This window comes from Eremothecium gossypii, chromosome I (assembly GCF_000091025.4).
Source record: "Eremothecium gossypii ATCC 10895 chromosome I, complete sequence".
Lineage (NCBI taxonomy): Eukaryota > Fungi > Ascomycota > Saccharomycetes > Saccharomycetales > Saccharomycetaceae > Eremothecium > Eremothecium gossypii.
Window position 1 is genome coordinate 117,181 of NC_005782.2, and position 27,155 is coordinate 144,335.

General features: G+C 49.6%; 17 protein-coding genes and 1 non-coding gene across 18 annotated transcripts; 8 read left to right on the top strand and 10 right to left on the bottom strand.

Moving 5' to 3' along the window:
• Window positions 1-149: 149 nt before the first annotated feature.
• On the bottom strand, window positions 150-3,194 carry PSD2 (phosphatidylserine decarboxylase 2; the record flags this gene model as incomplete). The annotated part of the gene is made up of 1 exon (NM_207764.1): window positions 150-3,194. The coding sequence occupies one exon, from the start codon at window positions 3,192-3,194 to the stop codon at window positions 150-152; it is 3,045 nt and encodes a 1,014-aa protein (NP_982411.1).
• Window positions 3,195-3,694: 500 nt separating this feature from the next.
• LSO2 (Lso2p) lies at window positions 3,695-3,976 on the top strand (the record flags this gene model as incomplete). Its single annotated transcript, NM_207765.1, has 1 exon — window positions 3,695-3,976. One exon carries the CDS (start codon window positions 3,695-3,697, stop codon window positions 3,974-3,976), a length of 282 nt encoding a protein of 93 aa, NP_982412.1.
• A 74-nt stretch (window positions 3,977-4,050) lies between these two features.
• On the bottom strand, window positions 4,051-4,923 carry PET130 (Pet130p; the record flags this gene model as incomplete). Its single annotated transcript, NM_207766.1, has 1 exon — window positions 4,051-4,923. The coding sequence occupies one exon, from the start codon at window positions 4,921-4,923 to the stop codon at window positions 4,051-4,053; it is 873 nt and encodes a 290-aa protein (NP_982413.1).
• Window positions 4,924-5,038: 115 nt separating this feature from the next.
• On the bottom strand, window positions 5,039-5,575 carry AGOS_AAL128C (Hsp20/alpha crystallin family protein; the record flags this gene model as incomplete). The annotated part of the gene is made up of 1 exon (NM_207767.1): window positions 5,039-5,575. One exon carries the CDS (start codon window positions 5,573-5,575, stop codon window positions 5,039-5,041), a length of 537 nt encoding a protein of 178 aa, NP_982414.1.
• A 461-nt stretch (window positions 5,576-6,036) lies between these two features.
• AGOS_AAL127W (M1 family metallopeptidase) lies at window positions 6,037-9,219 on the top strand (the record flags this gene model as incomplete). Its single annotated transcript, NM_207768.2, has 2 exons — window positions 6,037-6,215; window positions 6,606-9,219. The coding sequence occupies 2 exons, from the start codon at window positions 6,037-6,039 to the stop codon at window positions 9,217-9,219; spliced, it is 2,793 nt and encodes a 930-aa protein (NP_982415.2).
• Window positions 9,220-9,404: 185 nt separating this feature from the next.
• DDE1 (Dde1p) lies at window positions 9,405-11,057 on the bottom strand (the record flags this gene model as incomplete). The annotated part of the gene is made up of 1 exon (NM_207769.2): window positions 9,405-11,057. One exon carries the CDS (start codon window positions 11,055-11,057, stop codon window positions 9,405-9,407), a length of 1,653 nt encoding a protein of 550 aa, NP_982416.2.
• A 339-nt stretch (window positions 11,058-11,396) lies between these two features.
• Window positions 11,397-12,410, top strand: RNH202 (Rnh202p; the record flags this gene model as incomplete). Its single annotated transcript, NM_207770.2, has 1 exon — window positions 11,397-12,410. One exon carries the CDS (start codon window positions 11,397-11,399, stop codon window positions 12,408-12,410), a length of 1,014 nt encoding a protein of 337 aa, NP_982417.2.
• Window positions 12,411-12,589: 179 nt separating this feature from the next.
• RRP45 (exosome non-catalytic core subunit RRP45) lies at window positions 12,590-13,507 on the top strand (the record flags this gene model as incomplete). The annotated part of the gene is made up of 1 exon (NM_207771.1): window positions 12,590-13,507. One exon carries the CDS (start codon window positions 12,590-12,592, stop codon window positions 13,505-13,507), a length of 918 nt encoding a protein of 305 aa, NP_982418.1.
• Window positions 13,508-14,265: 758 nt separating this feature from the next.
• On the top strand, window positions 14,266-15,135 carry AGOS_AAL123W (AAL123Wp; the record flags this gene model as incomplete). Its single annotated transcript, NM_207772.1, has 1 exon — window positions 14,266-15,135. The coding sequence occupies one exon, from the start codon at window positions 14,266-14,268 to the stop codon at window positions 15,133-15,135; it is 870 nt and encodes a 289-aa protein (NP_982419.1).
• A 112-nt stretch (window positions 15,136-15,247) lies between these two features.
• Window positions 15,248-16,348, bottom strand: MRX10 (Mrx10p; the record flags this gene model as incomplete). Its single annotated transcript, NM_207773.1, has 1 exon — window positions 15,248-16,348. One exon carries the CDS (start codon window positions 16,346-16,348, stop codon window positions 15,248-15,250), a length of 1,101 nt encoding a protein of 366 aa, NP_982420.1.
• A 180-nt stretch (window positions 16,349-16,528) lies between these two features.
• On the bottom strand, window positions 16,529-18,595 carry NCP1 (NADPH--hemoprotein reductase; the record flags this gene model as incomplete). The annotated part of the gene is made up of 1 exon (NM_207774.1): window positions 16,529-18,595. One exon carries the CDS (start codon window positions 18,593-18,595, stop codon window positions 16,529-16,531), a length of 2,067 nt encoding a protein of 688 aa, NP_982421.1.
• A 385-nt stretch (window positions 18,596-18,980) lies between these two features.
• NSE3 (Smc5-Smc6 complex subunit NSE3) lies at window positions 18,981-19,874 on the bottom strand (the record flags this gene model as incomplete). Its single annotated transcript, NM_207775.1, has 1 exon — window positions 18,981-19,874. One exon carries the CDS (start codon window positions 19,872-19,874, stop codon window positions 18,981-18,983), a length of 894 nt encoding a protein of 297 aa, NP_982422.1.
• A 97-nt stretch (window positions 19,875-19,971) lies between these two features.
• On the bottom strand, window positions 19,972-20,043 carry AGOS_t0003. The gene has a single exon. It is a non-coding gene; the product is annotated as a tRNA-Gln (tRNA).
• Window positions 20,044-20,738: 695 nt separating this feature from the next.
• Window positions 20,739-22,352, top strand: ATG18 (phosphoinositide binding protein ATG18; the record flags this gene model as incomplete). Its single annotated transcript, NM_207776.1, has 1 exon — window positions 20,739-22,352. One exon carries the CDS (start codon window positions 20,739-20,741, stop codon window positions 22,350-22,352), a length of 1,614 nt encoding a protein of 537 aa, NP_982423.1.
• Window positions 22,353-22,531: 179 nt separating this feature from the next.
• On the bottom strand, window positions 22,532-22,855 carry RBL2 (Rbl2p; the record flags this gene model as incomplete). The annotated part of the gene is made up of 1 exon (NM_207777.1): window positions 22,532-22,855. One exon carries the CDS (start codon window positions 22,853-22,855, stop codon window positions 22,532-22,534), a length of 324 nt encoding a protein of 107 aa, NP_982424.1.
• Window positions 22,856-23,145: 290 nt separating this feature from the next.
• Window positions 23,146-24,189, bottom strand: GPN2 (GTPase GPN2; the record flags this gene model as incomplete). The annotated part of the gene is made up of 1 exon (NM_207778.1): window positions 23,146-24,189. One exon carries the CDS (start codon window positions 24,187-24,189, stop codon window positions 23,146-23,148), a length of 1,044 nt encoding a protein of 347 aa, NP_982425.1.
• A 244-nt stretch (window positions 24,190-24,433) lies between these two features.
• RPN8 (proteasome regulatory particle lid subunit RPN8) lies at window positions 24,434-25,414 on the top strand (the record flags this gene model as incomplete). Its single annotated transcript, NM_207779.1, has 1 exon — window positions 24,434-25,414. The coding sequence occupies one exon, from the start codon at window positions 24,434-24,436 to the stop codon at window positions 25,412-25,414; it is 981 nt and encodes a 326-aa protein (NP_982426.1).
• Window positions 25,415-25,655: 241 nt separating this feature from the next.
• COX10 (protoheme IX farnesyltransferase) lies at window positions 25,656-26,963 on the top strand (the record flags this gene model as incomplete). The annotated part of the gene is made up of 1 exon (NM_207780.1): window positions 25,656-26,963. The coding sequence occupies one exon, from the start codon at window positions 25,656-25,658 to the stop codon at window positions 26,961-26,963; it is 1,308 nt and encodes a 435-aa protein (NP_982427.1).
• Window positions 26,964-27,155: the final 192 nt, after the last annotated feature.

Here is a 27,155-nt window from a genome sequence, read left to right on the forward strand (position 1 = left end):
AGTGCATGCATCCTGTACAAGATGCCTTTACAATTTTTCATGTCGTGATTTCGTGTGATGTTCGTCGATTCTTCCGCACGTACATAATACTATGTAGTCATATAGGTGGTTATATGAATAAATATACGATTTGACATAGCTGATTTCTATCACTCTGTTAGAATATCTAACAAACCTTGGAACTCTGGTTCCTTCTCATTTAGTTTCTTTAGTGTTTGGTACTCCCAAGACGTGTAGTTGGTACTCTGTGCATTCTCTTCAGTAACTGTAATAGTACGCTTGATCCGCTCGAGCTCCTCGTTGTCGTTTACATGCACCTTTGTTCTGCAATGTTCCTTTATGTCGGGAGTATGACCAATGCTCATGCCCACGCGGACCAATGTCTCAATGTTCTCCTCTGAGTTCTTCACGAGATCAGTGTCCAGGACAATATTTTTACTCTGGAGCACCAACAAGACAGTAGATCCGCCAAATTTGAAGTAACCCAGTTCTTGGCCCCGTTTGACCTTGTCGCCAGGGTTACAAGTGAGAATAATGGAGCCCACCATCATGGCACCGATGGGGATGTATAATAGAGTGCCATATTCCTCCGATATGATTGGAACCACAACTCGCACATTTTCTGCAAACACGTCTAATTCCGTTCTCACAGCCATAGGGTTGACAGTATAATACTCGCCACTGATGTAATGGGGTTTACCAATGACGCCATTACACGGGGAGTGAAACCTGTGGTAGTCTTGTGGCGCCAAACGGAATATCCCCACGCTGCAACTTCTTTCATTACAAAGCTCCGGAAATTGGCCGCCGGTTAGTTTTTCAAGGGTAAAGGTTCTACCCTTTATCCATATCTCCTTCGATCGCCGCACGGTAGCGAAAACAGTACACCGGGAGTCAGCAGGAGATAGGAGCACCTTTGGGTTTGGCGATTCCGGCGTGCGGCTGCCGGGCTTTAACTTCCGGTAAAAGAACTCATTAAATGTCGTAAAGTTAGTTTCAAGGCATTCTGACATATCTAGCGAGTGGAACTTGATAAAAGGTTCAATATCTTTGGCTGACGCAGGTCTATCAAATTTCTTGCCCTGCTTTATTGTCACTGAGCGCAATAGAGACTTGAACTTCTTTGACTGTTTCCCCCGCGCATTGTAGATAATGCGAATACCCAATTTAACGTATGCACTGATCTTTTCTTCAATTACAATGCCGGTATCTCTATCCTGGACCAAGATATTTGCGTTGTTAGAGCCTAGCGCATACTTGCCGTAAGTTAACTTGATCAGTAGTCTTGAAAACCAACGTTTCGATGCAAAGTCCGATGAGACATAGGACGGTTTCAATTGCTTTTTATGGCCACTGCTGCAAATGGCGAAATGCGTGATCAAGTCATTCTCTGCATTTAACTTTGAGTGTCGTAGAGCTTTTGTGGCCTTGACCTGTTGACAACAAAGTGGGCATTTCTGGACTCTCCTGAAGGCGCTACTATTCTTCCATTCTTGGAGGTGACGAATAATCACTTCCTTAGGCAGAGTATCCTTTGACCAAGGCGACTTCCCCGAATGATAAAAAAACTCATTAACCTCATCTTCTGTGAAATGCCCTAGTCCATCTAACAGTAGCGTAAGCTGTACAACGTCAAAGTGCTGCAGTGTAGACGCGGCATTAATGACTTGATCCCAGAAATGCTTTTTCAAGATATGGTATGGGAAGAAACTGAGCTTCAGGTACATTCTTGAAGCGTGTGTCTCTGACAGGGTATTATATCTCAGGTTCAGTGGGACTTCAAGATCCCAGTGACATATACCATTGGTCGACTTCCGCGATATGACGTCTTTAAAATCAACACTTGCGTCCGCCACTCTATCATGAAAAGAAAAAGAATCCCTATCGAGGACACGAAAGTCTAGCTTGAAAGACATCTCGTGGGGGTAGACCTCAAAAGCCGCTTGCTCGTTGTATTCCGGGTTCAAGCTGTGTTTCTTCCATGATGTCTTGAAAACGCGTCTTCCGAAGGTTATAATAACGAAGGGATCCATGTCAAAAGTAGTCGAAAATTTATTTCTGAGAGGGGGCAGGTCTAGAATTCGTTTAACTTCCACGAAGGCTACGCCCATAGCATGCGTCTTCTTGGAGATCTCAAAGTCGTTATTCCTGGGCCGGGCTCTGCGCATATTCCGTTTACGACGGCCAAATAGCATAACCTCAGTACCCTCGGTATCATCGCTGGAATGACTGTCCTTCTCCTTTGCATTTGAACTCTCGGATACCTCGGTGAAGGGTGTCGTCGACACTTCGGGCACAAATGCGAATGAGTCAACTGAGCCATTGTTCTGGTTGTATCTTTTTGACTCCATGCCTTGCTGGTCGGTTCCATAAGATTTATCGTCAGCATAAAATATGTCATCCATATATTCCCAGTCGTCGTTGTCGAATGTGTCTCCTTCATCCTCTTCTTCATCCTCGATGTAGCAGGAGACCATCGAGTGTTCAATAATATCTTCATAATTCGTAAAATCATCAGGTGAAGAATCAGACAAGGACGTGTAGCCCAGCATGTTTTCATTGTCCTCATCGTCGTCATCACCTTCGTCGTCCTCGGTATCCGCGAGCCGTTGGCCTTCACCCAAGAGTTCTATTTCCTGCTTGCGTTGAATCCTCCTGGCCGCCAGCGAGTCCAGAAGATAACTTCTCCACTCCCGGAAGACGGCCATCGTCGACGGCTCATTGCCAGATGAGACCAGACTGAACGCCAGCAGCACTTCTCCAGCCTTGTAACCAGTGCGACCACTGTAAAATGGAACCCATTCAGCACTCCTCTCGGGGCTGTACTTGCCCTTTTCCCCTCGGAACAGATCCAGTAGAGAGAAGCGTGCTTCACCCAGGTACAGGTACCGCCCGCGTTCGAGCGAGTTGTCTCCATTGTCCTGCCACCGGAGCACGTCGTCGTACAGCAGAACGCGGAGCCACTCTGACGAAGGCTTGGACGGCAGCGCCAACTTCAGTGTCTGGCGCCAGCTAGGCGTCGACGTATTCTTGAACCGCTTGGTCCGATTGAACACCCCGTTCGTAACTACAAGACACAGCGGGTTGCACCGAGTGTCTTCCACGGTCACGATCCGCGCCTGCTGCACCTCGACCTTGAGCGTCAAACGGGGCTGTCTTGATCTTCTGCGTCTTCTGATTAACCCAACGCCCATGACACGCTTTTACACTCCGGCTTCCCTGCTGCTCTGTTCATGGTACCGTCACTAAACCAACTATCAATAATTACGCACTTTGAGGAATTATTTATAACGTCGAATAAAATACTCGATAGACGCTTCTACTTCCGGCTACGGCTGCGCAGTTCGCTCCCGGCAGCCTATCATTGACGTCAGCCGTTTGAAGGTATGCTGCCATCTGGAAACGCATGCAGTTCGCTTACGATATCTGGCCCGCGGGCCACGGAACCGCTTGTCGCAGTGCTTCCGCGGGCCTCGAGTGGCCCTCGAGGCGAGCTAGCGCCGTGCTGCATTATGTGCAACTATGACGTTTCTTTTTTTCTTACGTGGGCATCTTCGAAAATTTCAGTTGGTTAGCACCCAGGAAGTGCATTAATAAGGACAAGCCTGTTGAGTGTGCAAGCTACGGAGGCTGGCGGTGCTTCCTAATCGTCCTATAGAGTTCTGCAGCATAGCATTGTAGCGTCTTTTACGCGATGGGGAAGCGGTTTAGTGAGTCTGCAGCGAAAAAGATAGCAGGGCAGGCCAGAAAGCGGGAGCAAGCTGCCACAAAGGAGAGAGCTGAGCGCGAGCGGCTGGAAGCTGAGGAGGCATCGAAGTGGGAAGAAGGTTCGCGACAAGCCAATGCGCGTAAGCTGCAGGAGGAACAGAAGCGCCTAGAGAAATTGAAGGCCAAACAGGAGCGCGAAGCGCTGCTGGCGGCCGAGGAGGAAGCTCTTGGCAAGGGCGGTAAGGGAAAAAAGTCGACACGCAAGTAAGCTCACATTGCATGGCTCGCACCGTGTTAGTCCCGGTGCGGGGTGGATAGACGCACAGGGCGCGGGATACGTAACTACGTAGATGACTTTATATATCGGTAAGGGATATCGCTTTTGTGAAGGGCCTTATTGAGGGCAGCGATGTCGGCCTGGGCGTTGTTTTCGGAGATCCATTTTCGCCCTGCATGTCGCGAGTATGAGTCCCAGCTCAGGTTTGCCGTGTAGAGCACGCTTCGCTCCAGATGCGCGGCGAAGTCTGCGGCTGTAGTCCCGTCTGGAAACACACGGATTGTGTAGTGGTAGAGACCATCTTTGGCGACCTTGTGCGCTGTGCGGCCATGTTTGTCGAGGAACGGAGAGTCCATGGCCCCTTCTAGGCGGGCTAGCACAGCCTCTGGGCCGTGATATTTGCACCAAGCCTGCAGAAATTGGGCGCGGATTGTCTTACGTGCCCCAACACGGAGGTAGGACCAGTCGCGCGGCCGTAGTGACCCCCGAGCCTGTATGAGGTTCGATATCTGGCGGAGTCGCTTTTCCATCTCTGCGCTGCGGGCAAGCTCCACACGTTGCTGGACTCCTGCAGATTGGTCACCGACGTTGGCATTAAGAAGGTGGTCCCCCGTGTAGGTCAAGAGCAGCCCAGGCTTGCTCTTGCGTGCCATGCCCAGAAAGTGCTCGGCTGGGAAAAACCGCAGAGCAAAGTAGTCGCACTGATACACCTGCGGCGCCCATGTGCGACACCGGGTCATGTAGTATTGTTGGACGGGAGCCAGGACGCCCTTGAGACATGTGGTTGACGGTTCTGGGTCTGTCTGCGTCGCAGCAGCGCCCACGCGCAAGAAGCTTGCCCCGCCGCTCGTTACAGGCGGTGTCAGCTGCCCCACGGGCCCTGCAGCCTCCGGACCAGCCCATCTGGCTACTCGCTCGAGCAGTAACTTGCATGACATGTGTCCGCTGCTTCTCCGCGATGGCTCGTCGTCCGGCGGTGTGTCTTCGGACGAGAAAACGACATATTCGGTATATAATGGTCATAAGCGTTTACATACATAAATCGCGCGCTATCTATTGTTTCGAGCCAATGGCGATGCGGCGCACCTCATCGGGTTGATCGCGGTCTTCCAACTTGGGCACCTTCAGTTTTAGCACGCCGTCCTTGTACTGGGCTTCTATGTGCTCTGCATCGATGCCCGGCTTCTCGGGGAGCCCAATTGCCCGCTTGAAACGCCCGTGAGCACGTTCACGCACGCGCCATCCATCCTCAACCGCATCCTCCTCGAGAGCTGGTATCTCGCCTGACACAATTATTTCGTTGTTGTTGCGCCGGTACTCTAGCTGGATGTCGTCGTGACTGGCGACGCCAGGAACGCTTATCCCAACCTCGTATTCGCGTTCGCGCTCCAACATGTCCACTGGTGGCATCAAGTCCTCATCTTGAGGAAGCAGCCAATTGCTGATGCGGCTCACTGGTCTCAACGACCGTTGTCCGGAGCGACCTGCGTTCATGAGACGATTGTTGATGGAGTTGACCTCGTGGTTGATGCTATCGACGAAGTCAAAGAATGGAGAGCTCATCGCGGTACTCCTTCCACTAGACTGCATGTTGGCATACCAGCCTGCAGCGTCTCTTATATACTACTGCGACGCGCGCGGTTTCATTCTTCTGTGCGCGGTGCCGCCGTGTTCAGCTCTACCAGGCGGCGGGCGGGGCGGGGCCCCTGCTTCAGCCCTCTACGATGACCAGACGCGTGACGCAGACGACTACACCGATGTCCCGCAGGCGGACTCCTGCGAGCCCCCGTGTATCCCAAACCCCTAATTATAGTCCACTTTGTGGCCTGTTTGTCGTCCTTCGCCCACCGCGCTCCGCTTGGCGAGATAGGCCTCGAACTCCATACCGAGCTACTAGGTGTTCCGCGTGGCCCGCAAGAACGGCATGAGATTACATACAACTGCTCCTTGAAATGTGTCAGAAAAGCCCGAATGAAGAGCACCGGTGCTGGACACGCTCTGGAAACACACGGGAACAAAGTATTACCCGGCTCTGAACGTTTTGCCGTTGCATGCAAAAGCGTGTGTATACTACCGAGCGTGCGTACAGCACTGCAGATCTGATGCTTGCGGCTGCCATAGGACGACGCATAACGACAGCATGGCCCGGTGTTTTTCGCCGAGGACCAGGCAGGTGCGCTCTACATGCTGCGTCAAGGGCGCTGTGGTGCAAACCAACGACGCACACTAGGTATGTGTATCACGTGCGTGTCCGGGACAGTCCCGGGTATCCGGACAGTGGCGCTGCCAGAGCAAAGCGCCGTAGCTTGCTGCAAAGTGCCGTAGCGTGCTGCAAAGCTCGTCTTCGCGGCCGTACACTGCTACGATGACACCTAGCTGAGCAATTGCAACCTTGTGGCGAGCTAGCGCCGGAGGGAAGGTATCCGCATCGAACCACGGCATGGAAAGCGTTGGCGTTGTAGCTGAAGGTGCAGCAATTGATGCCACGGTTGCGTGCGAGCAGCTATTGGCGCGGCGAACTGACTCAATCTCGTTTTGCGGGGTTTGCAGTTTTGGCTGCGTGGCGGTGATATAAAAAGGAGGCGCCGAAACAGAGAAACATATACTAACTACACCGCAGGGACAACATGTGTCAGAACAGCAATAACGGGGCTGGCAAGAAGCCGCGCGAAGTCTTGCCGGCAAATGTGAAGCCGGTGCATTATCAACTGCAAATGGAACCCGATTTCACGGGATTCACGTTTCAGGGACAGGTAAACATTGAGCTCGAGGTAAACGACCCTGCTGTGAATTCTGTGGAGCTCAACACATGCGACCTCGAGATTCAGGAATCGCGCATTGGCGAGACGGCTGCCACGTTTGTTGAGCACAATGAAGACCTGCAGCGCACGCGCTTTACGTTTCCGGAAACTGTCTTCCAACAGGACAAGCGCGTGACGTTAAGCTTGAAGTTCACCGGCATTCTAAACGACAACATGGCGGGCTTTTACCGGGCCAAGTACGAGGACAAATTGACGGGCGAGACGAAGTATATGGCTACGACACAGATGGAGCCGACTGACGCGCGCCGTGCCTTCCCCTGCTTTGACGAACCCAACCTAAAGGCTACATATGATATCACGCTTGTTTCCGAGCCAAACTACACTCACCTGTCCAACATGGATGTGAAGAAGGAGGAATTACGCGATGGGAAGAAGTACACTGAGTTTAACACTACGCCACCTATGTCGACATACCTAGTTGCCTTTGTCATCTCTGAGTTGCGCTACGTGGAGAACAAGGACTTCCGTATCCCAATTCGTGTGTATGCAACGCCAGGTAATGAACACTTGGGCCAGTTTGCTGCGGACCTCACTGCCAAGACGCTAGCGTTCTTTGAGAATGCATTTGGTATTCAGTACCCCTTGCCTAAGATAGACAATGTCGCCGTGCACGAATTTAGCGCGGGTGCCATGGAAAACTGGGGTCTTGTTACCTACCGTGTCGTGGACCTTTTGCTTGACAGGGAGAACACCACCTTGGGCTGCTTGCAACGTGTGGCTGAAGTTGTTCAGCACGAATTAGCCCACCAATGGTTCGGAAACCTTGTGACCATGGATTGGTGGGAAGGTCTCTGGTTGAATGAGGGGTTTGCCACTTGGATGTCATGGTACTCTTGCAATGAATTCGAACCCGAGTGGAGGGTGTGGGAGCAATATGTTCCAGACAATCTACAAAGTGCACTATCTCTGGATTCGCTAAGGTCTTCTCACCCAATTGAGGTCCCTGTGAAACGTGCTGACGAGATCAATCAGATTTTTGATGCCATTTCTTACTCGAAGGGCTCTTCTCTTTTGAGAATGATTTCTAAGTGGCTCGGTGAGGATGTCTTTGTTAAGGGTGTCTCCAACTACTTGAACAAGTTCAAGTACGGGAACGCGAAGACCACCGACTTGTGGGATGCGTTATCCGAGACATCCGGCAAAGACGTTCGCAGCGTAATGGATATCTGGACAAAGAAGGTTGGATTCCCAGTTATCACTGTCGAGGAAAATGATGGCAAACTAACTTTTACTCAACATCGTTATTTGTCAACTGGAGATGTAAAGCCGGAAGAAGATCAGACAATCTATCCTGTTTTTCTATCATTGAGGACTAAAAAAGGCGTGGATAATACCCTGGTTTTGGATAAGAGATCCATTAGTGTTGACTTGGAAGACATTGACTTTTACAAGGTCAACGCTGACCAGGCAGGTATTTACATCACTTCCTACCCCGATGAAAGGTGGGACAAATTTGCCTCCCAGGCTTCCTTATTATCTGTTGAGGACCGGACCGGTTTAGTGGGCGACGTTAGATCTCTAGCGTCTTCTGGTTACACTTCTACCGCAAACCTTTTGAAGCTTGTTTCAAAGTGGTCAAATGAAGACTCCTTTGTTGTGTGGGATGAAATGGCCAGTTGCTTGTTTTCTTTACGCTCCAACTGGATGTTCGAAAATGAGGAGGTAACTAAGGCAATTGACCACTACCTCAGGCAGCTATTTGCGCCAAAAGCTCATGCCTTGGGCTGGAACTTCACTGACGAGGATACTTTTGCTTCGCAACGCCTGAAGATTAGACTTTTCTCCGCAGCATGCTCTGTCGGCGACGAGAAGGTTAGCAATGCCGCTTTGGAAATGTTTGATAAATATATTGCCGGTGACAAGAAGGCTATCCACCCTCTAATTAAGCCATCGGTCTTTATTGCTGCTGCTAACAAGGGCACGGAGTTCTACTATGAGAAGATACTCGAAATTTACAAGAACGCATCATCGGATGATGAGAAGCTAGCTGCGCTGAGAACGTTGGGTAAGTTCAACGATCCTAAACTGATTCAGAGAACCTTGGGCTTCTTGTTTGACGGTACTGTTCTAACCCAGGATATATATATCCCAATGCAGGGTCTTCGTACCCACAAGGAGGGTATCGTTGCTCTCTGGGCTTGGTTCCAAGAAAACTGGGATGAAATTGTCAAGAGATTACCACCCGGTCTATCCATGCTTGGATCCGTTGTCATTCTTGCTACTTCCGCCTTCAGTTCTCACCAAATGGCAGATGAGGTAAGAGCCTTCTTTGCAACTAAATCCACCAAGGGCTTTGACCAGAGCTTGGCACAGTCGCTCGACAGTATTACCGCGAAAGCGCAATGGCTGGACAGAGACCGCGAGGTGGTGGCAGAGTACTTGAAGGGAAACTATTATAAGAACCACAAGTAATTTATCTCAATATTCCTGTGGATAGTAATAGATCTATTCATTTCTGTTTTTCCTAACTACTATGAATTCTTCCGTAATCGTTATTTATTGGTATTTTTGTAGATTGTTAACTTTTACCGTGAGATAAATCTAAATGATAAACATCGACCGGCTCTATGATGTTCCCCTAATGCATTATGCTATATCTACTTAAACTCATAAAAGCAACCGTCTGATCCCCATATTCCAAATACACCAACCAGAGGAGTCCAGCCTTCGCCTCCATGAAAATTTTGGACCAGCTTCATTGCGCGATCTAGTCTTTCCTGTTCCAATGGCTTTCCTATGGTGAATCCCCGGACTACTAGCAAGCCCTGTCTCTTGGCTGAGCTCAAATCGGGGTTTGCAGCTGAGTCAACTAATTTACCCTCTAAAGAGGTGGAAAGGGTGCCGTAACAAGTAAATGTCGCATCTACAAGTGCCGGAAATATGCGATAGTCATAAATGTTTGTTTGCGCAATCGGTCCCATGATTGTATAAGGAGCATATAGCTCCATAACCACCCGCGCACCAAGTAACGCTCGGATCTGATTCAATTGTATCCTAGTTAGTCGCCGAACATCAGTGCTTTCCCGCTGTGGAATTTCTTCAGGAAAGAAGTTGAGATGACGAGCACATGCTACCTCGTTCATGATGTATACGCACCTGAGGTTCGCAAAATTAGTACTGATCCGGGCACAGCCGCTGAAGACGCCCTCACTGAGAAGAGAAATTGCCCAGGAGAACATAAAGCGATTGCATTTCTGCAGCTGCGTGCTGACCAAGTCTTTGATACCTTGCGCTTGTCCAGAGACGACCAGCAAAGTTGTGGAAGAGCTAATTGTTCTGAGATCTGATGCCTTCACAAAAGATATAGAGCTCCCATGCAGTAACACAGCAAATAGTTTGCTCCATATTTGTAGAGCTAGAGACTCTTCTAATTGATCTAAGACGACTGTTAACTTGTCACGTTCGCTGAGACTTTGAGCCATCGGGAAAGTCTTGATAAAATTCGCTACCGAGCTCACTAGAGAGCCCTGCAGGTAGCTTGTTGTCTCCATAGAAACATTACTGATCCGTAGAAATTCCTTATTGTCATCTGTGTCATCGGTACATTCGTATTTGAAGGTATCATCACTTTCTTTGTCGTCGATAAGCTCATGGAGAGATATCAAATTGGCAGGAAGCCCGGGAGGCTTCGCTGAGTGATCGCAAACTATGATGCGCTTATACCAGTTTTCACTGCCGTTTAAGCGCGCGGCTATCTCCCATGAGTCAATTACAAGAACATCCAAGGCACGGTCTTTCCGCGGGACCGCTGGAAGGAAGTGCGCAACGCCACCATCCAGAGACGCCATGAATGCAGCAATAGCGCAGATGAAGCCTCCACGTGTGCTGACAGAGGGAACAATCCCAACATGTGCTAGCTTCTCCTGCATGAAATATGCGCGCAACTGTTTTGCAGCATGATTGACAGTGCCCACCGTCCACCGCATGCCGTCAGCGAAGCATATGTAGTTCTCCCCCTTCCCGACCGCTACTGCTGCACTCCAGATATCGCCGAAGTTACCCCTTCGAAATTGATACCCTCTGCTTAGGTTCAGGCCAGTGGTCAGCGGAAACCCCATCGGCACAAGCATGTTCCGATATATTGCTGTCTCACCCTCCTTGCGTACAGGTGCTATACTAGCCTGTTCTGCTAAAGCCGCCTTCTGCAGGTCGCGCTTAGCATCAAGTATGACATGTTGGATCAACCAATTGGTAGTCCAGCAGCAGATAACGACGGTTACCGCCAGCTCAAAGATGATCCAGAGGCCCATGGTCCACGGCAAAGGAGAAGAGAGTCAGGCTGTTGTAGAACGTCAAAATATAAGATCAAAGCACCCACCCAGATATTTCGAACGCACTTTGGGGAGTGGCGTTGTTAAGAAAAGCCAGATGACTCTGAGGAAAAAGATATGACCTAAGTAAGCGCTCAGAAAGAAGCTTCAGCAGGATATGCCATTAACGAAGAATGCTACCATCTCGTGTTTGGGCTGATCGGTCAGGTGATCAGCTTATGTAATGCACGCGTGTGAAAACTCCCCGCGAAACTTGGCGATGTAGTGGCAGGTCTGCTACCAGAGCGCGATTCATCGGTCACCAGGATACATTACAGGATGCCTCCAATACTCAAGGGAGATGTACCCGAAACTTACGTTGTGATTTTGCCAAAATGTGTGGAAAATAGCACTCTGACGGTGTTCCAGTTGCCGCATCCATCCAATAATCGGTCCAAAAGCCCGGTGCGGTTGTTTATCCACGATGGCCTTGTGTACCAATTGCAGACGCAGAAGTTCAGTCGCGGCTGCCCATATAACCGTGCGGATGATGAGGTGAATGAACGGTATCACTATACCGCAGACGGGCAGGCGTACAAATCTGCCATCTACCTGAACGAGGAGGACCCGTCACAGAGCCTTGTGCTTGAGTCGGGAGAGTTCGACTACCACACAAAGTATGACCTAGCGTTTAGCCTGTGCCGGTACTACTACCGCAACAACGTGGTGAACACGGAGGCCGAGTGCTTGGAGCCCAGTCGGCAAGCGGTAAGGCCAAGCAGCAACTTTCTGGCTGTACGCGACTTTCACGACGAGCTGGTCAGTGTAGACAATCCCAACTGGAGCCATGTGCCGCTGGACGTCTTGGAGGCTGCGCTGCTGCGCGTATCCGATGTTGTGGAGGAGGCGGGCGATCGCTACTTCCGCATATCTCCACAGCGCATCACGCAGTGGCTGTCAACCAAGGTCGAACGCATGCTTCCCGTGTTTCCGTCGTCGCTGCCACTACCCAGCGGCATACCGGACGAGTATTTGCGAGACGTAAAGACAGCGTGGTCGACCAACTTGTTGCTGTCTCTGATTCCGCAACTCGCATACTGGGAGTTGCGGAACTATGAGGGCGAAAACCTCAACATCAAGCAGGCGTTCGCCCGCCAGGACAAGTACAAGACCGATGTGCTGGAAAAGCAGAAAGAGAATGATATACTGATCAAAGGCGCCATGTCTGTTGGCTTGCAGCAGGACGTGAAAAGAGAAGGCCCACCTCGCCAGACAACTAATCTGAAGTCGACGGTGAAAAAGAAGGTGGCAACAGGGAAGGGAGCTATCGACAGCTTCTTCAAGAAGCGCTAGCATCTTGCATCTCATAGGGACGATTCTACAGCGTTAAATTATGTAATACGACCGTGACGAGGGTTTTCAACCTGGTACACGACGGTAAAAAATTTCAGGTTCCATATCCTCTGCGATGGCTACCACGGCAAAGATCAGGCCCACGATAGGTCTGCTCACTACGTCCGACATATAGCAATATGGCCAAGGCTATTGAAATATCCACTAGCGAATCAGCTTTTATTCTGGAGGCGTTGCGACAGAACCTGCGGCTCGATGGGCGTACGTTCGACCAGTTCCGTGATGTAGAGATAGAACTAGGCTCTGAGTACGGAGATGTGACAATAACAATGGGTAAGACCAAAATCCACTGTCGAATAAGCGCTCAAATAGCACAGCCATACGAGGATAGGCCGTTTGAGGGCCTGTTCGTTATATCGACAGAGATGTCGCCGATGGCCGGGGCGCAGTTCGAAAACGGAAACAATACGGGCGAGGACGAGGTGCTCATCTCGCGTATGATCGAGAAGGCAGTCCGCCGCTCTAGCGCGATGGACCTCGAAGGTCTCTGCATAATTGCCGGTAGCAAGTGCTGGGCCATACGGGCGGACGTGCATTTTCTGGACTGCGATGGCGGATTCATCGATGCGAGCTGTATTGCCGTCATGACCGGTCTACTGCACTTCCGCAAGCCTGACGTCTCTGTCCAAGGGGAACAGGTCATTGTCCATCCTGTCGATGAGCGCGAGCCGGTCGCACTGGGCATCTTGCACATCCCTGTGTGCGTGACATTTTCGTTCTACAACCCCGAGGACGCCGAAGTCAATGTCAAGGGCGACTCTGCCGACGAGATCGCAATTATCGACGCCACCCTCAAGGAGGAGCTCCTGCGCGACGGCGTGCTCACAGTCACACTGAACAAGAATAGGGAGGTGGTGCAGCTGTCCAAGGCTGGCGGCTTGCCGATGGACGCTCTGTCGCTCATGAACTGTTGCCACAAGGCCTACACTATCACAGAAAAGATCACAGACCAGATACTGGCTGCGCTGAAGCAGGACGCGCTGCAAAGAGATAAGTACGCAGCCGTTCTCAGTGCCGAAAATCCCCGCGAGGCGTAAGCTAACGCCGCGCCAGTGGGCCGTGCCCCACAGTTACGTACTCTAAATAAGCTGCACCAACTTCGGCTGGCCGCTACGCATTGAATACTCCGATACACGCCTCCCAGCATATTAAGCCTGCAAGCTCCGCTACTTGCGCGTTTATATCTCTCTGCCGGGCAACGTCCATAGTTTTAGGCGCATGAAATTCGGTAGCACCATGCCACTTTTTAGTTGCACATCAATAGACCAGGTTTCCGTACGATTAGGGAGTTAGTCACCGCGTGTTGCTCGGAGAGCGGTGCGGCTGAACCGGATCACCTAACTCCTTCGCAAGTACACCAGGTGGCGCGTTTACTACCTCCCTCGCGGAAAACAGCCTTGTCCGGCTGACTAGTATGGGCGGAAACGCGGCTACTGTAGTCATTTTCCAGGCACCTTTCGGTATATGGCGCTGGCACCCCACAACTAATCCGCGTCTGTAGCTGGATAACCCCAACCGGACATGTTGCATCCACCCCTAGAGCAAAAATGGAAGTAATGATACCGGCGGATGTACACAGGTAATCACTCATAGGAGGTGGCAGCTCTGCGGCCACGGGAATACTACATTATATATAGCTCAGGTGATTTTCCGGTATCACGACGGGGTGATGTATAGCCCAGCCGGATATTGCTATATAAATTGTGCAACAACTTACTAAGGTACTCGAATCATTGTGCCTCGAATAGCAAGCTACCTCTAAGATACGAATATCTTCTGAAATACAGAACCGATCATGTGCCCTATTACCGTTGATGTCTGCCTGTTTGATTTGGACGGGACAATTGTAGATACAACCGATGCTGTGGAAGCGGCCTGGCAAAAGGTCGGCCGGGCACACCAAGTAGATGCGGCCAAGATCCGGCGGAATTCTCACGGGCGGCGTGCGAGCGAAACGTTCAAGCAGTACTTCCCGGATGCCGACAATGACGCCGCTGTGAAAGAGTTCGAACATGCGCTGGTGTCTCAGTCGCACTACGTGGGCTTGATCCCAGGCGCGAACGATCTACTCCTGACGCTGGACCGGCCCTCTGGCTGCAACCCGGGCGAGGTCTTCCGCGATAACAGATGGGCGATCGTTACCTCTGCCACGCCATCACTCGCCCGTTCCTGGTTTAACACATTGCTCAAGAAGGTCAAACCTCCAAAAGTCTTTATTACGTCTGCGGATGTGGCAAAGGGTAAACCAGATCCTGAGGGGTATCAAAAGGCCAAGGACCAGTTGGCAGACATCCTTGGGCTCAATAAGGACAAGGTTCGCGCGGTAGTTTTCGAGGACTCAGCATTAGGTATACGGGCCGCGAAGGCGATGGGGGCGATTGCGGTCGGCATCACGTCGACCTACAGCAAAGATGTGCTATACCGTTCTGGCGCAGACTATGTGGTGGAGGACCTCGCGCAGGTCTGTGTCATGCAGAATGGTCCAGATGGTATTACCTTAGAGATAACGGGGAGCATGGAGAAGGGGACTTCGGATGCTGTGTTCGAAGAGGACGAGGAAGACGAGGCTGGTGATGAGACTAATGATGATGACGATGACGATGACGATTACAACGAAGATGAATATTACGACAATTCGGACGGCGACCACGGCAAAGGAAGGTAATTAGCACCTTTGAATGACTAGTAGTTTCATTACAAGAATAGTCACTGTTCGTGGATATCTGTATATTTGCCGTTTGTACTTAAATTCAATGAAATTCACAACCTGTTCATATTTACTCCTGCAGCGACGCATGAGCATCCGGCTTGCCGCCGAAGAAGCGCTCGTAGAAGTGGTGCAGCTCAAAGCAGACCTCGACGGTAATCAAATAGATGATAATCCATTCTAGTCTGGTACTTTTCTTCTCATTAAGCACCGACATCAGCGCACGGGATTCATCTGTAGCGTAATCAAGTTTTTTGTTTAGAATGCTAATACGAGCGGGCACATCCAGATTCCTAGAGACCTGTTTATAGATGGTCTCTAATGTTGGTTCGCTCCAGTACAAGTCAGGAGTCTCAATTAGTTCGGAGTAAAGGTTTAGTTTCCCACGCATGAGAAATAATCTGCCCGTGCTTTTTAATATCTCAGCCTCTGTGATGTTGAGCCTATTACCTTTGGAGAGCAATTCCGTAAAGCTTCTTGTGCTCTCAATATGCGCTTCCATGTTCCGCTCCAATACAGCGAGCATGGTACTGCGGGAAATACCGCTCGAGAACGCAGCCTTGTCCAGCATATCCTTGTCCCCCGATGTCCTGTCCACAACGATCAAGTCCTCCTTAATGAAGCTTTGCTCTAACCCACTTACGTTTACTAAGCTAGATATTTGGCTCCACTCTTCCTTAGATTCAATCTCCACATAGTCGAGGTCTTCGCTTTCATACAGTGATTGCGGGAGCGGATTAGTTCGGGCCCCATCAATAAGAGGCAATATATGTTGCTTGTGTGAGGCCTCATCAAATCCCCATGAAACGACACTACCATTTTGTCCAATGACCATTACATCACCTTGTAAGCCCTCGTAGAAGTACTTGAACGTCACAATTTCATTGGGTATCAGGTTAACTGGTTGATAACCCTTCTGGAAAAGCAACTCAATGACTTTATTCAGATCATAAGACTCTGAAGTAGTTATTGCTGTTACTGGCTTAATGGACATCTGCTTGGAGACTCTATGGGCTAATGGATGTGACTTGTCCTCCGTTATCTTCCAAGGCCCATCGGGCAAAACTGACCTCCGCAGGGAGCGCGCAATTGGTTTCGCTGAGGCTGAGTTAGAAGCATACCTATAGCCTTGCGCAGTTGCCACGAGCAGTCTCGTAAACCTACCTAACATACGTAGTTTGTGAGAGTGATTCTTGCTCAGAATGGTTTTATGCAATCTGTGTAATTAAAAGTTTAGTTGAAGAAAACGAGGACAGTCCGCAGCTCGAATAAGTGAACATACATTTTAGACTAACATGGTCTTATTTATATAACTATATCCTTCTAAAAACAATAGGTAGCCAATTAGAAATTACCACACATCTTCCTGGTACTTACCGGTAGTCTTGAATTGCTTGAGAATCTCAGAGGACTCTTCCTCAGAGATATTTTTCCCTCTTCTCAATATATCGATTAGTGTCCGGTGAACATCCTGTGACATGCCCTTAGCATCACCACAGACATATATGAATGCGCCCTTGTTAATTAGTTCTAGTACTTCATTTTCGCGCTCCAAGAGATGATCCTGAACGTATACCTTCTTCTTATTCGGAATTCTAGAATAAGCGACCATTAACTCAAAAGAACTGCCAAGTTCTTTGGCATAGACGGGCCATTCATCATGGTATAGAAAATCGGCGTCATCCCGGCATCCATAGAAAAGGAGATGCTTTCCCAGCTTAACGTTTTCCTGGTTTTTCAGGAAGCTGATACGCTCGCGAATAAAGCCGCGGAATGGGGCTACACCAGTACCTGGACCGACCATAATAACTGGAGTACTTGGGTTTGATGGCAACCGGAAAGTCGACCGGCGTACATGTACAGGGAGTTTATAATTCTGGTATAAGTCACGGGGGCCAGCTAGATTGTAATGCACCGGCAAAGACGAGGCGGCGATGTCCTCCTTGGTACGGGTCAAGTGGATGTGTCTGAGCAGATTGGTGGTAACACCGGTTACAGGACCTAATGATGATACCTCAGGGTTTGGATAGTTTTCAACTACGGCAGTGATGTGCACAGTCTGCTTGTCGGAGGATGATGACGAAGAAATCGAATAGTAACGGGGCTGCATGTGCGGCACGGTTTCGATTAAAAACTCCCATGGGACCTGGGTCCACTTTTTGCCGCTGGAGAGGTATAGCAAAGCATCTGCCAAATCCATACACTTGGATGTGATCTCTTTAGCATACTTTTCCTTGTTTTTAGATAGCGCTTGTAATCTCTCCTTTAATTGCTCCTCTGTAACATATTGGAGTAAAGAGCCAATGACCTGTCTGGATACTGGGCCAGATATCTCCAAGTAGTATCTGACTGCCGCACCAATTGTTGTTGGAACAGGGAATGGCGGTTTGATGGTAATATCCTTGGGCTTCAAGTCAAAAATGGTCGTCGGATCAAGACCAAACGTCGTTAGGAACTTCTCTACTTTTTCATCCGGATTGGATGGCCACACACCAAGATGATCACCTGTAGAGTACTTGAGGTTGGAGCCTGAAAGATCAAACTCCACATGAATACAGTTGCGGTCCTTCTTTTTGAATAACTCCTTTGTGCTGGTAATGGGAGCTACATAAGGGTGCGTTGCATCAAAAGGTCCCAACTGCATGTTTTCTTTCTTCGCAAGCGTTTTGCCTGGAAGATATTGGCTGTTAGGTTCACCCAGGGAAATAGAACCCATCAAATCCTGGGGTAGTACCTTGTACTCATAACTGGATATAAATGAGACCTCTTTCTCATGTAGCGCCAATGCGTCTTTCAGCTCCTCCAAGATATCGTCCTTCCAGGCCATGTAATCCTCGTCAGTCGTTCCAGCGCCGTCGTCAGCCTTCCCAAAAGTACCCAGCATACGTGCTCCCGCCTGCTTCAATAGCTTCTGAGTCTTTTCGGCAGCGCCGTTGTAGAATTCGTAGGTGGAGTTGCCAAGACCGAACATCGTATAACGGACATTGCCGAGATCTCCCTCTTCCAAAACCTGCAGCCATTCCTCGAATTCTAGCCCGCCATCTGGCAGGTCGCCCTCGCCGTAAGTAGACACGAAGAACGACACAATCACATCCTTGGGCAATGAGTTCAAGTTATCGAAGTCGTAGTTCTCAACGTCGACACACATAACGTTTAGAGAGTATTTGGCTGCCAACTCTTTTGCAAATTTCTTGGCGTAATCCTCTCCAGTACCAGTCTGGGACGCATAGACAACCAGGTAATCCTTTTTATTCTCCCTCAGAACCTCAACGATGTCCCGCGAGCTGGACTGCACGGCTAACGCCGAATCATCCGCTGCAAATAGCTCTTTGAGCACATCCAGCTTCAGATAAGCGACTACTGCTAGCGCTAACGCACATATGACAGCAAAATCTAATTTGTCAAACTTCAGTGCCATTATGGATCGTACTACCTGTTCTTCAAACGCCGACAGTATAGTTTCGGTTAGACAAATTTGTCGATGTCAAGCCCACCTTATGCTAGAATTGTTCAGAAAGTCCAAAACTAGCGCTGCTACCTAATTGGCACCCGTTTCTCAATCGATGGAAGAATAGACTGGGAAAGGATTGTTACAATTACCAACAAAACCAAGCAATTATATGTGCACAAGCCACCTTCCAGCTGGACCAGGCCCAGCTTAGAGAAAGTCGGACGGCACATCCTCGCGAAAGGCTTTAAACGGCCAGGGTGCAATGGTTAAACGAAAGGGAATTTCGTTATATACACACGTGATTAGCACGTGACCATAGAATATTCAGGTGTCGGAGGCCGAGAACGGCCGCTCAGATACTGTAGGCATCTCCGATGGAAAGGGCGATAGACTCCCGAAGCGATTGGACGGCAGTCTGTTCGAGCCCCAACAAACGTTGGCACATTTCCACGAGCGACTCCTGCGGAAATTCAACTTGCGTACGGCGGTCCACACTGTAAAAGATCGAGTCCAGCGCGCCTGTTTCGGAGGCAGCCGGCGCCGTCCTTTGAATGTATTCCAGCCGGACCATATACGAGAGGACGTCCTGTATGCGCATGTTAATGATCGGAACGGCGTATCCATCGGTGGGGATGCCGAACTTTGCAAGGTGTGTCAGCAGCTCCTGCTCCAAGGCATTATTCTTGGAGAACAGTATGATGCAAATGACCACAGCCATGATCCCCTGAAGAGCGAGGATCTGATCTGTGTCGAACTGGCTAGTGAGAGTGTGGTCAGTTTCCGTGCCGGGTTCGTACTGTCCACTGCCTAGTCTCTTAACGTAGAGCTGCCGGCTCTGGTCCAGCACCATCTGCATGTATGCGGGCGGGGCCTTGATAGTACTACAGAGTATGAAGCGGTCGCCCTTGAATCCCAAATCTGTGATAGGTGTGGAGCCGGGATCGCCATCCGCAGCCTCGGCATCGCCAGTCCTGGAGGCCTTGTTCGAGGCGCTTTTCTTGTTGGGAATACCCACGAGCCTGAACCCGTATACTTCTTCGAGAACGGCGTTTGCCTCATCGAATATCTTCGCATATTTGGTGGTAGTGATGTTTTCAGCGGCCGCTATGTCGCGTGCCGCATTCGTAAACCTGGTCTTCGTGAGCACTGTCGAACGCACCTGGGACTCACACTGAGACAGTACGAAGCGCACCACATTACATACTAGCGGACTTCGAGTTTCGGCTGCCTCAGCCTCGTCACTCATTCTGATGATACCTTTCTGTTCTCCAAAGTATGCCTATTGATGAAGCACCTTAACAATTCGGACGGCAGCCTAGCTAAACTGCACCGGAAAGCAAAAAAGGTCCTACCCGGATTCGAACCGGGGTTGTTCGGATCAAAACCGAAAGTGATGACCACTACACTATAGGACCCGAAGCAACTGAAAAGATGGTGGGTGTTACTTATAAGATTAGGAATGGCCTCCAGGTACGCCAAGAATAGCTTATGCCAGTGTGGATCTTTATGGACGCAGCAGGCCACGTTGAATCCCTAGCAATACTCTTATCGCTACCATAGTTGATCACGTGCTCTTACATGCCGTTATGCCCTGCAGCCTATAGGGCCAAGGAGAACGTAGACGTTAGCCAATTACATATATCAAGAGCTGCTGCAGTGCGCGGGTAGGCCAGTCAGTGCACCACGAGTCGAACAATATCCCCCTGCTAGACCCGCACAGACTCGGCTGCGTGACTATTTGAGCTTAGGCTAAGAGCCAACGCATGACGGCTTTTCAAGCATGTGATCAGCGGACGGAGAGTGGTTGGCAAAGGAGGTACTACTTTGCCATGTGGTTGTTGGCGGTAAAAGTTCGGTCGATTTGAGCAGCGATACATTTTCGAGTACGTGGAAAAAACCACATTAAAAAGGGAGGCTTCCCGCAAATACCACGTTGCCTACCTATAGGTGACTATAGTTTAAGCCATCCAGCTAGCTCCAGTTTAGGGTGCTGTATCAACCGCCTCGCGAAGGGATATTATCACTGCCAAGCTTGGGTTTTGATAGGGAGCGCTTAATTGACGAAAAAGAGGGAATACTAGGTGGCCCAAGTTCGCTAAGAGTCTATGACATGTCGAGGACGGGGATGCCAGTGATCAACTTTATAAACTTCAACCAGACGGGAACATGTATCTCTATGGGGACATCAGAGGGGCTGAAAATCTTCAACTGCGATCCTTTTGGGAGATTCTATTCGGATGAGGATGGAGGATGTGGCATCGTGGAGATGCTGTTTTCAACGTCGCTGCTGGCAGTGGTAGGGATAGGAGATAACCCGTCTATGTCGCCGCGGCGGCTGCGGATTCTGAATACGAAGAGGCACTCGGTGATCTGTGAGGTCACCTTTCCGACGACTATCCTGGCTGTGAAGATGAACCGCTCGAGGTTGGTGGTATTACTTCAGGAGCAGATATACATATACGACATTAATAGCATGAGGCTTCTCTACACGATTGAGACGTCTTCGAATCCGCGCGGACTTATTTCCATGTCTCCGAGTCTGGAAAACAACTACCTGGCTTACCCGTCACCTCCCAAAGTAATCAATTCCGGAATCAAGAGCAATGCGAATACGAACAATATCGGCATATCTGCTAGGAGTTCTATAGCTGAAGGTGGCTCTGAATATCTGGATAAGGGGACGGAGCCGCTCACCGATAGCAGCAAGGCCGGTGCCGATTTGAACTCCGTGAAGGCAAGTACAGAGACCACTATCTCCCCTGGGAAAGAGCATAGTGCTGGAAGTGGGTTGAATGCCACTTCAAGTAGCGGGACGGTGAAAAATGGTGATGTTATTTTCTTCAACTTACAGACGCTGCAGCCGACGATGGTGATTGAAGCGCATAAGGGCGAGATCGCTGCTCTTGCCCTGAGTAAAGACGGTACTTTACTAGCTACTGCATCTGAAAAAGGTACTATAATTCGTGTCTTTTCGGTCGAAACGTGCACCAAGGTTTATCAATTCCGGAGAGGGACTTATCCTACACGAATATACTCGCTGAACTTTAGCGATGACAACGAATTCCTTGCTGCAAGTTCGTCTAATAAGACTGTACATATATTCAAGCTAGGTAAACCGAATGCGGAAAACTCCAGCGCAGCCGCTACAAATAGTGATGATGATGAAGGAGAAGCGGACTCGGATGACGGCGCCGATGACGACGGAGTTGGTGATAGCGACGACACAAGGTCTACTGTAAGCATCGAATCATTTGACAATGGGTCACACCAAACTCGAGAACCAATTGTAGACTCAAGCAGAAAAACTGTCGGACGGATGATCCGGAAATCGTCCCAGAATCTTTCGCGCAAGGCAGCTAAAGCGTTAGGCAGCTATTTCCCGAAGAAGGTCACCTCCATCCTAGAGCCGCGGCGTCATTTTGCGAGCCTAAAGATCCCCATTGAGAGTGGTAGCAACTTGAAGACCATTTGTACTATTGGCGAGCCTTTGACGCTAGACATCTCTGACTACCCAGAATTATTCAGCGGATCTCGGACAATGGCACAGAGCGCAAGTATTTCAGCGAACTCGTCTGACTCTTCCTTGACTAGGAATTCCAACTTTGTCAAAATGATCCCCATCAGGGTCGTTTCCAGCGAAGGATATATGTATAACTATGTACTTGACCCAGAGCGGGGCGGTGACTGTCTGCTTCTTAGCCAGTACCCGCTGCTCATGGATTGACTCGCAAAGACCTTCTGGCAATCCTCTAATATTGACTGGGGGTTCTACGAGAACCCTGGAATTCATCCTCGTATAAATGAGCTCAGTAAACACCAACGCAGCTCTCATGTGAACACACACGCATACGCACAGGAAAAGAATATAAGTACCTAACTTTTAAGCAGAGGGACAATCTGCATCTACTTTCTTGAGGCGAGCAAGTCGTTGCCAAGCTTTAGAGCGTTATGTGCGTCAGCAGTGTCCTCGTCGCCATTGTAGCCATTGACGAAATCCTTTAGGTCGTTGTAAAACTGCTGAACCTTTTCGTAAAACCTTGGTAGAAGCCGCTCTGTGTCCTGCATAACCTCAATCTGTTTTTTAAGTTCATAGGGATCAACTGATGCGTCCCTCTTCAATAGTTCTACACGTTCTCTCTGTTCTCTGAGCTCATCCTGATAGTACTTTTCCTCCTTTATCAATCTTTGGAGAGCACGAACCTTGATTTCTAGCTGAGTTGGCGCCATTTCAAAGAGACTGCTCTTGTTACAAGATCAGCCAATCGTACTCCCTTGTGCTGACACTAAGTTGGATAAATCAGGCGCTAATGTGGCCCTTTTGAACATGCGACATACATCATCAAGCACGGACGACCGAGCAAATGAATCCGACAGCACTGACACCCGTGGTATTGGCAGCGGATAGGCGTTTGTACCAATTCAATAGCTTCATTACTTTTTGAACGTCCATTCCATGTGTGTGTGCGAAGGTAGCGTCCTATTCCTTTAAATACTGCTATATACATGCGTGCGAAGCTTCATTTAACGAAGTTCACAGAGTGCTGGGACTCCCATTCCTTCACTGCGCGTTCCCATTCATCATCCTGGTTGACATCAACTTCTTTCTCCAGAAGCTCATGCTCCTCAAGTAACTTCTTGCGCCTAGCCTCTTCCTCCTTGTCATAAAAGTCCTTGTTGTCGATCCATCTGTCCTGAATGTCATATTCAATTGCAGCAGTGCCCTGGCGGGTTGCCTCCGCCCACACAGTATCGCCACCAACTTCGGAGGCACCAAAAATATAACCATTGGCCTTGTCGATTGCGCTTTGCAAGTTGATCATGCTCTGTTTGTCATCGACGCAAAGCACCTCGAAGGCGACCAGGTTGAAGTCCGAAACCACCTCTCCTATGGCCTCCGTTAGTCGGCGGTACCTCAACGCCTTGGCTCCCTTGTGTTCGCGTTCAATATGCGGTTGCAGATACTCCAAGTCTTGCACCTCGGTATAGTAGTCGAGCCGGAACGGCAGGTCGCCGTACGAGCTCAGCATATCGATCTTAGAGAGAACGTTAATATGGGGCAGGTCCATCATCAACATTGAGCGCAGCGCCAGCAGCAGTACCGAGACATACTGCGACGGCGATGTAATGTAGATGCTGTCCATCAAGTTCACCACGCACACTCGTAGGTCCAAGTCGCGCACCAGCTGCTGGAATATCTTGGAGAGCGCCGAGTGATGCGTGAACAGCTCCACCTGACCGGGGCAGTCAAAGACGAGATATGCGTTCTCATCCTTGACCAGCGTCTTGATCTGCAGCGCAAACAGCGACAGTGAGTGCTCCACCGACTCAAACGCATACACCAGCCCTCCGTTGGGCCCCAGGTGCTGCTCGTTCATGATTTCCTCCAGAGTAATAAAGTCTCGAATGTCTACATCGCATTGGTAGGGCAGCGAGTCGTTTGCAGGGTCCATGTTCACGATCCGAGCGTGTCTGCCGATGGCATTAAAGAACTGGCTGCACCCATTACAGTATGTCGACTTCCCAGACCCCGGTGGACCTATCACAATCTGTCCATACGCCATAATATACCGATAAACACTTGCTGAGCACGGAATATCCTCTTGGTGGAAATGTGTTGGCTGCTGATGAAGCTCATCATTGCTCCTCTAGCTGGATTAAAAATTCAAGTCATCATGCACGTTAGACATAGCGATCTACTAAAATCACGGTGGCAAACGGTAATCTAAGGTGGAATACCCTCGTGCAAGCAAGTTCTGTCACCAGTGTCGGTTGTTGCTATCAGGATTCTGAGTACAATATTACAGGATGTCGGTTAATTATGAGCAAGTAAATGTTGCGCCCCTGGTTCTGTTGTCAGTGTTGGATCATTACAAGCGCATGAATACCCCAGACAACAAGCGGTGCGTTGGGGTGCTCTTGGGCGACAATTCAGGGTCGACGATCAAGGTCACCAACTCATTTGCATTGCCATTTGAGGAGGATGAGAAGAACCCTGACGTGTGGTTCCTGGACCACAACTACATAGAAAACATGAACGACATGTGCAAGAAGATCAACGCGAAGGAAAAGATGATTGGCTGGTACCACAGTGGCCCGAAGTTGAGGTCGTCCGACTTGAAGATCAATGGGCTATTTAAAAAATACACACAGGGGAACTCGCTGTTACTAATTGTGGACGTAAAACAACAGGGCGTCGGATTGCCCACGGACGCGTACATGGCGATAGAAGAAGTCAAGGACGACGGCTCCTCGACGGAGCGCACTTTTGTGCATCTGCCCACGGCAATTGAGGCCGAGGAGGCTGAGGAGATTGGGGTGGAGCACCTGCTGCGCGATGTGCGCGACCAGGCTGCAGGTAACCTGTCCCTAAGGCTGACCAACCAGCTGAAGTCCCTGCAGGGGCTGCAGCGCAAGCTGCGGGACATCGTAGCCTACCTCGACAAGGTCAACAGCGGCCAACTCCCCGCGAACCACATTATCCTGGGCAAGCTACAGGACGTCTTCAACCTCTTGCCAAACCTAGGCTCCCCCGATGAAGAAGCCCCTGCCACAAAGAAGGACGATGTTCTTGCCTCCTCCAACACTCTGCAGAAGGCTCTGACTGTGAAGACCAACGACGAGCTGATGGTCATATATATTAGCAATCTGATGAGGGCCATCATTGCCTTTGACAACTTGATTGAGAACAAAATCAAGAACAAAAAGCTACAAGAGGCCAAGCGCGATCCCGAGCCTGAAGAGGCCACCAAGGAGGAAATTCAACAGCAGGAATCGGCCAAGGCTTAGATTATAGTCTAGCAACCTATGTAGCACCTAACTGCAATTAAATCTGTATTTTAGTTTTTTCTGCGATCATCTAAAATCTGCCTGTATTCTAAAGAGATCGAATCTTCCGATTGCAGGACGCTAAAAAAGTCAGAGTTCTGCGCATAGGCATGGTAGGTCTGTTACGTGAGGGCGTTCATAGAATAAAGACACCTGGATAGGATAGTAGTGCTGTATTACAGTACTAGCTTAACTGAAAGATATGCCTGCTTTATGTGCCACATATCTTATACATTCTGGCAATCTCAGGGCTTGTCTGCGCATTGTACCATTAACAAAGCCATCGGTGGTGATCGCCTATCGACATCTGTCTAAAAGCTCCAGCAAGATAGCTCCTGCTGCAGCGCTGAATACTGCTCCCATCGAATTTACACCGAACACATCAGCTGCATCATTACATGAGCGATCGACAGTTATCAAAGATGCAGCTAGAAGTGCGCTCAGATGCAACGATACGACGCCCACACCCGCACTGCCATTTGACGTGAAGCGGGTAGATAAAGCTAATCGCGCTGCGGGACGAAAACTGCCCGCTGCAAGCGGTGTTCTTTCCGCATATGCTCTTATGGGTCCGTACATTCAGCTGGCGAAACCCAGGCTTACGGTGCTGGTAATGCTGAGCGCGATCTGCTCTTACGCCCTGTCGCCATATCCTGCGACTGTCTTGGAGTTACTGTCGCTCACAGTCGGAACCACACTGTGCTCTGCTGCTGCAAATGGCATTAACATGGGCAGGGAGCCAGACTTTGACAGGCAGATGATGAGAACACAGGCGCGCCCCGTCGTCCGCGGACTGGTCACACCAATGCAAGCATACAAGTTCTCTGCAGTATCAGGAGTTATTGGAACTGCCATCCTATATGCAGGCGTTAACCCAACCGTTGCTCTCTTGGGTGCTTCCAACATCGTTCTGTACAGTTGGTTCTACACATCTCTAAAGAGAAAACACATCATCAACACGTGGTTTGGGGCCATTACGGGGGCTATACCACCTTTAATGGGCTGGGCAGCTGCAAGTCCTCTAACCCACCCCGGTTGTTGGTGTTTAGCTGGTCTACTATACGCTTGGCAGTTTCCTCATTTCAATACATTAAGCCACAACATTAGAAATGAATACAAGAACGCAGGCCATGTCATGACCGCTTGGAAAAACCCAAAGCTAAATGCACGTGTGGCACTACGTTATTCTCTGTTGATGTTCCCTCTCTGCTTTGGACTTTCATATTATGGAATCACGGACTGGACGTACCAGATCGATTCTGCTCTGGTCAATGGCTGGATGTCCTTCTGGGCATTCAAGTTTTGGTGGCAGCAGCGGTACAACTACTCGAAGAAAGTTTACAACAACAAGGCCGAGTTCAATAAAGGGATGGTTTTGGCCAACGTGTATGCGCGCAAGACGTTTTGGGTCAGCGTATTGCACCTACCAGCTGTATTAATATTAGCAATTGTGCACAAGAAGGGCCGGTGGGATTGGCTATTTAGCGACGAAGGCAAGCTTGTAGCATGAGCAACAACCTGCCAAATTATTTATGCCTCCAAAAACATGTCATCATAGTTCGCTGTATATATCTCTTATATCACTCGTGTCTATTGCCAATATAAACATAGAGCCAGTCACAAACACACCAATGACTACAGGAATGATCTCCATGTATAATGATATGCTGCCAAAATGTTCAACTATTTCATAATGCGCTAT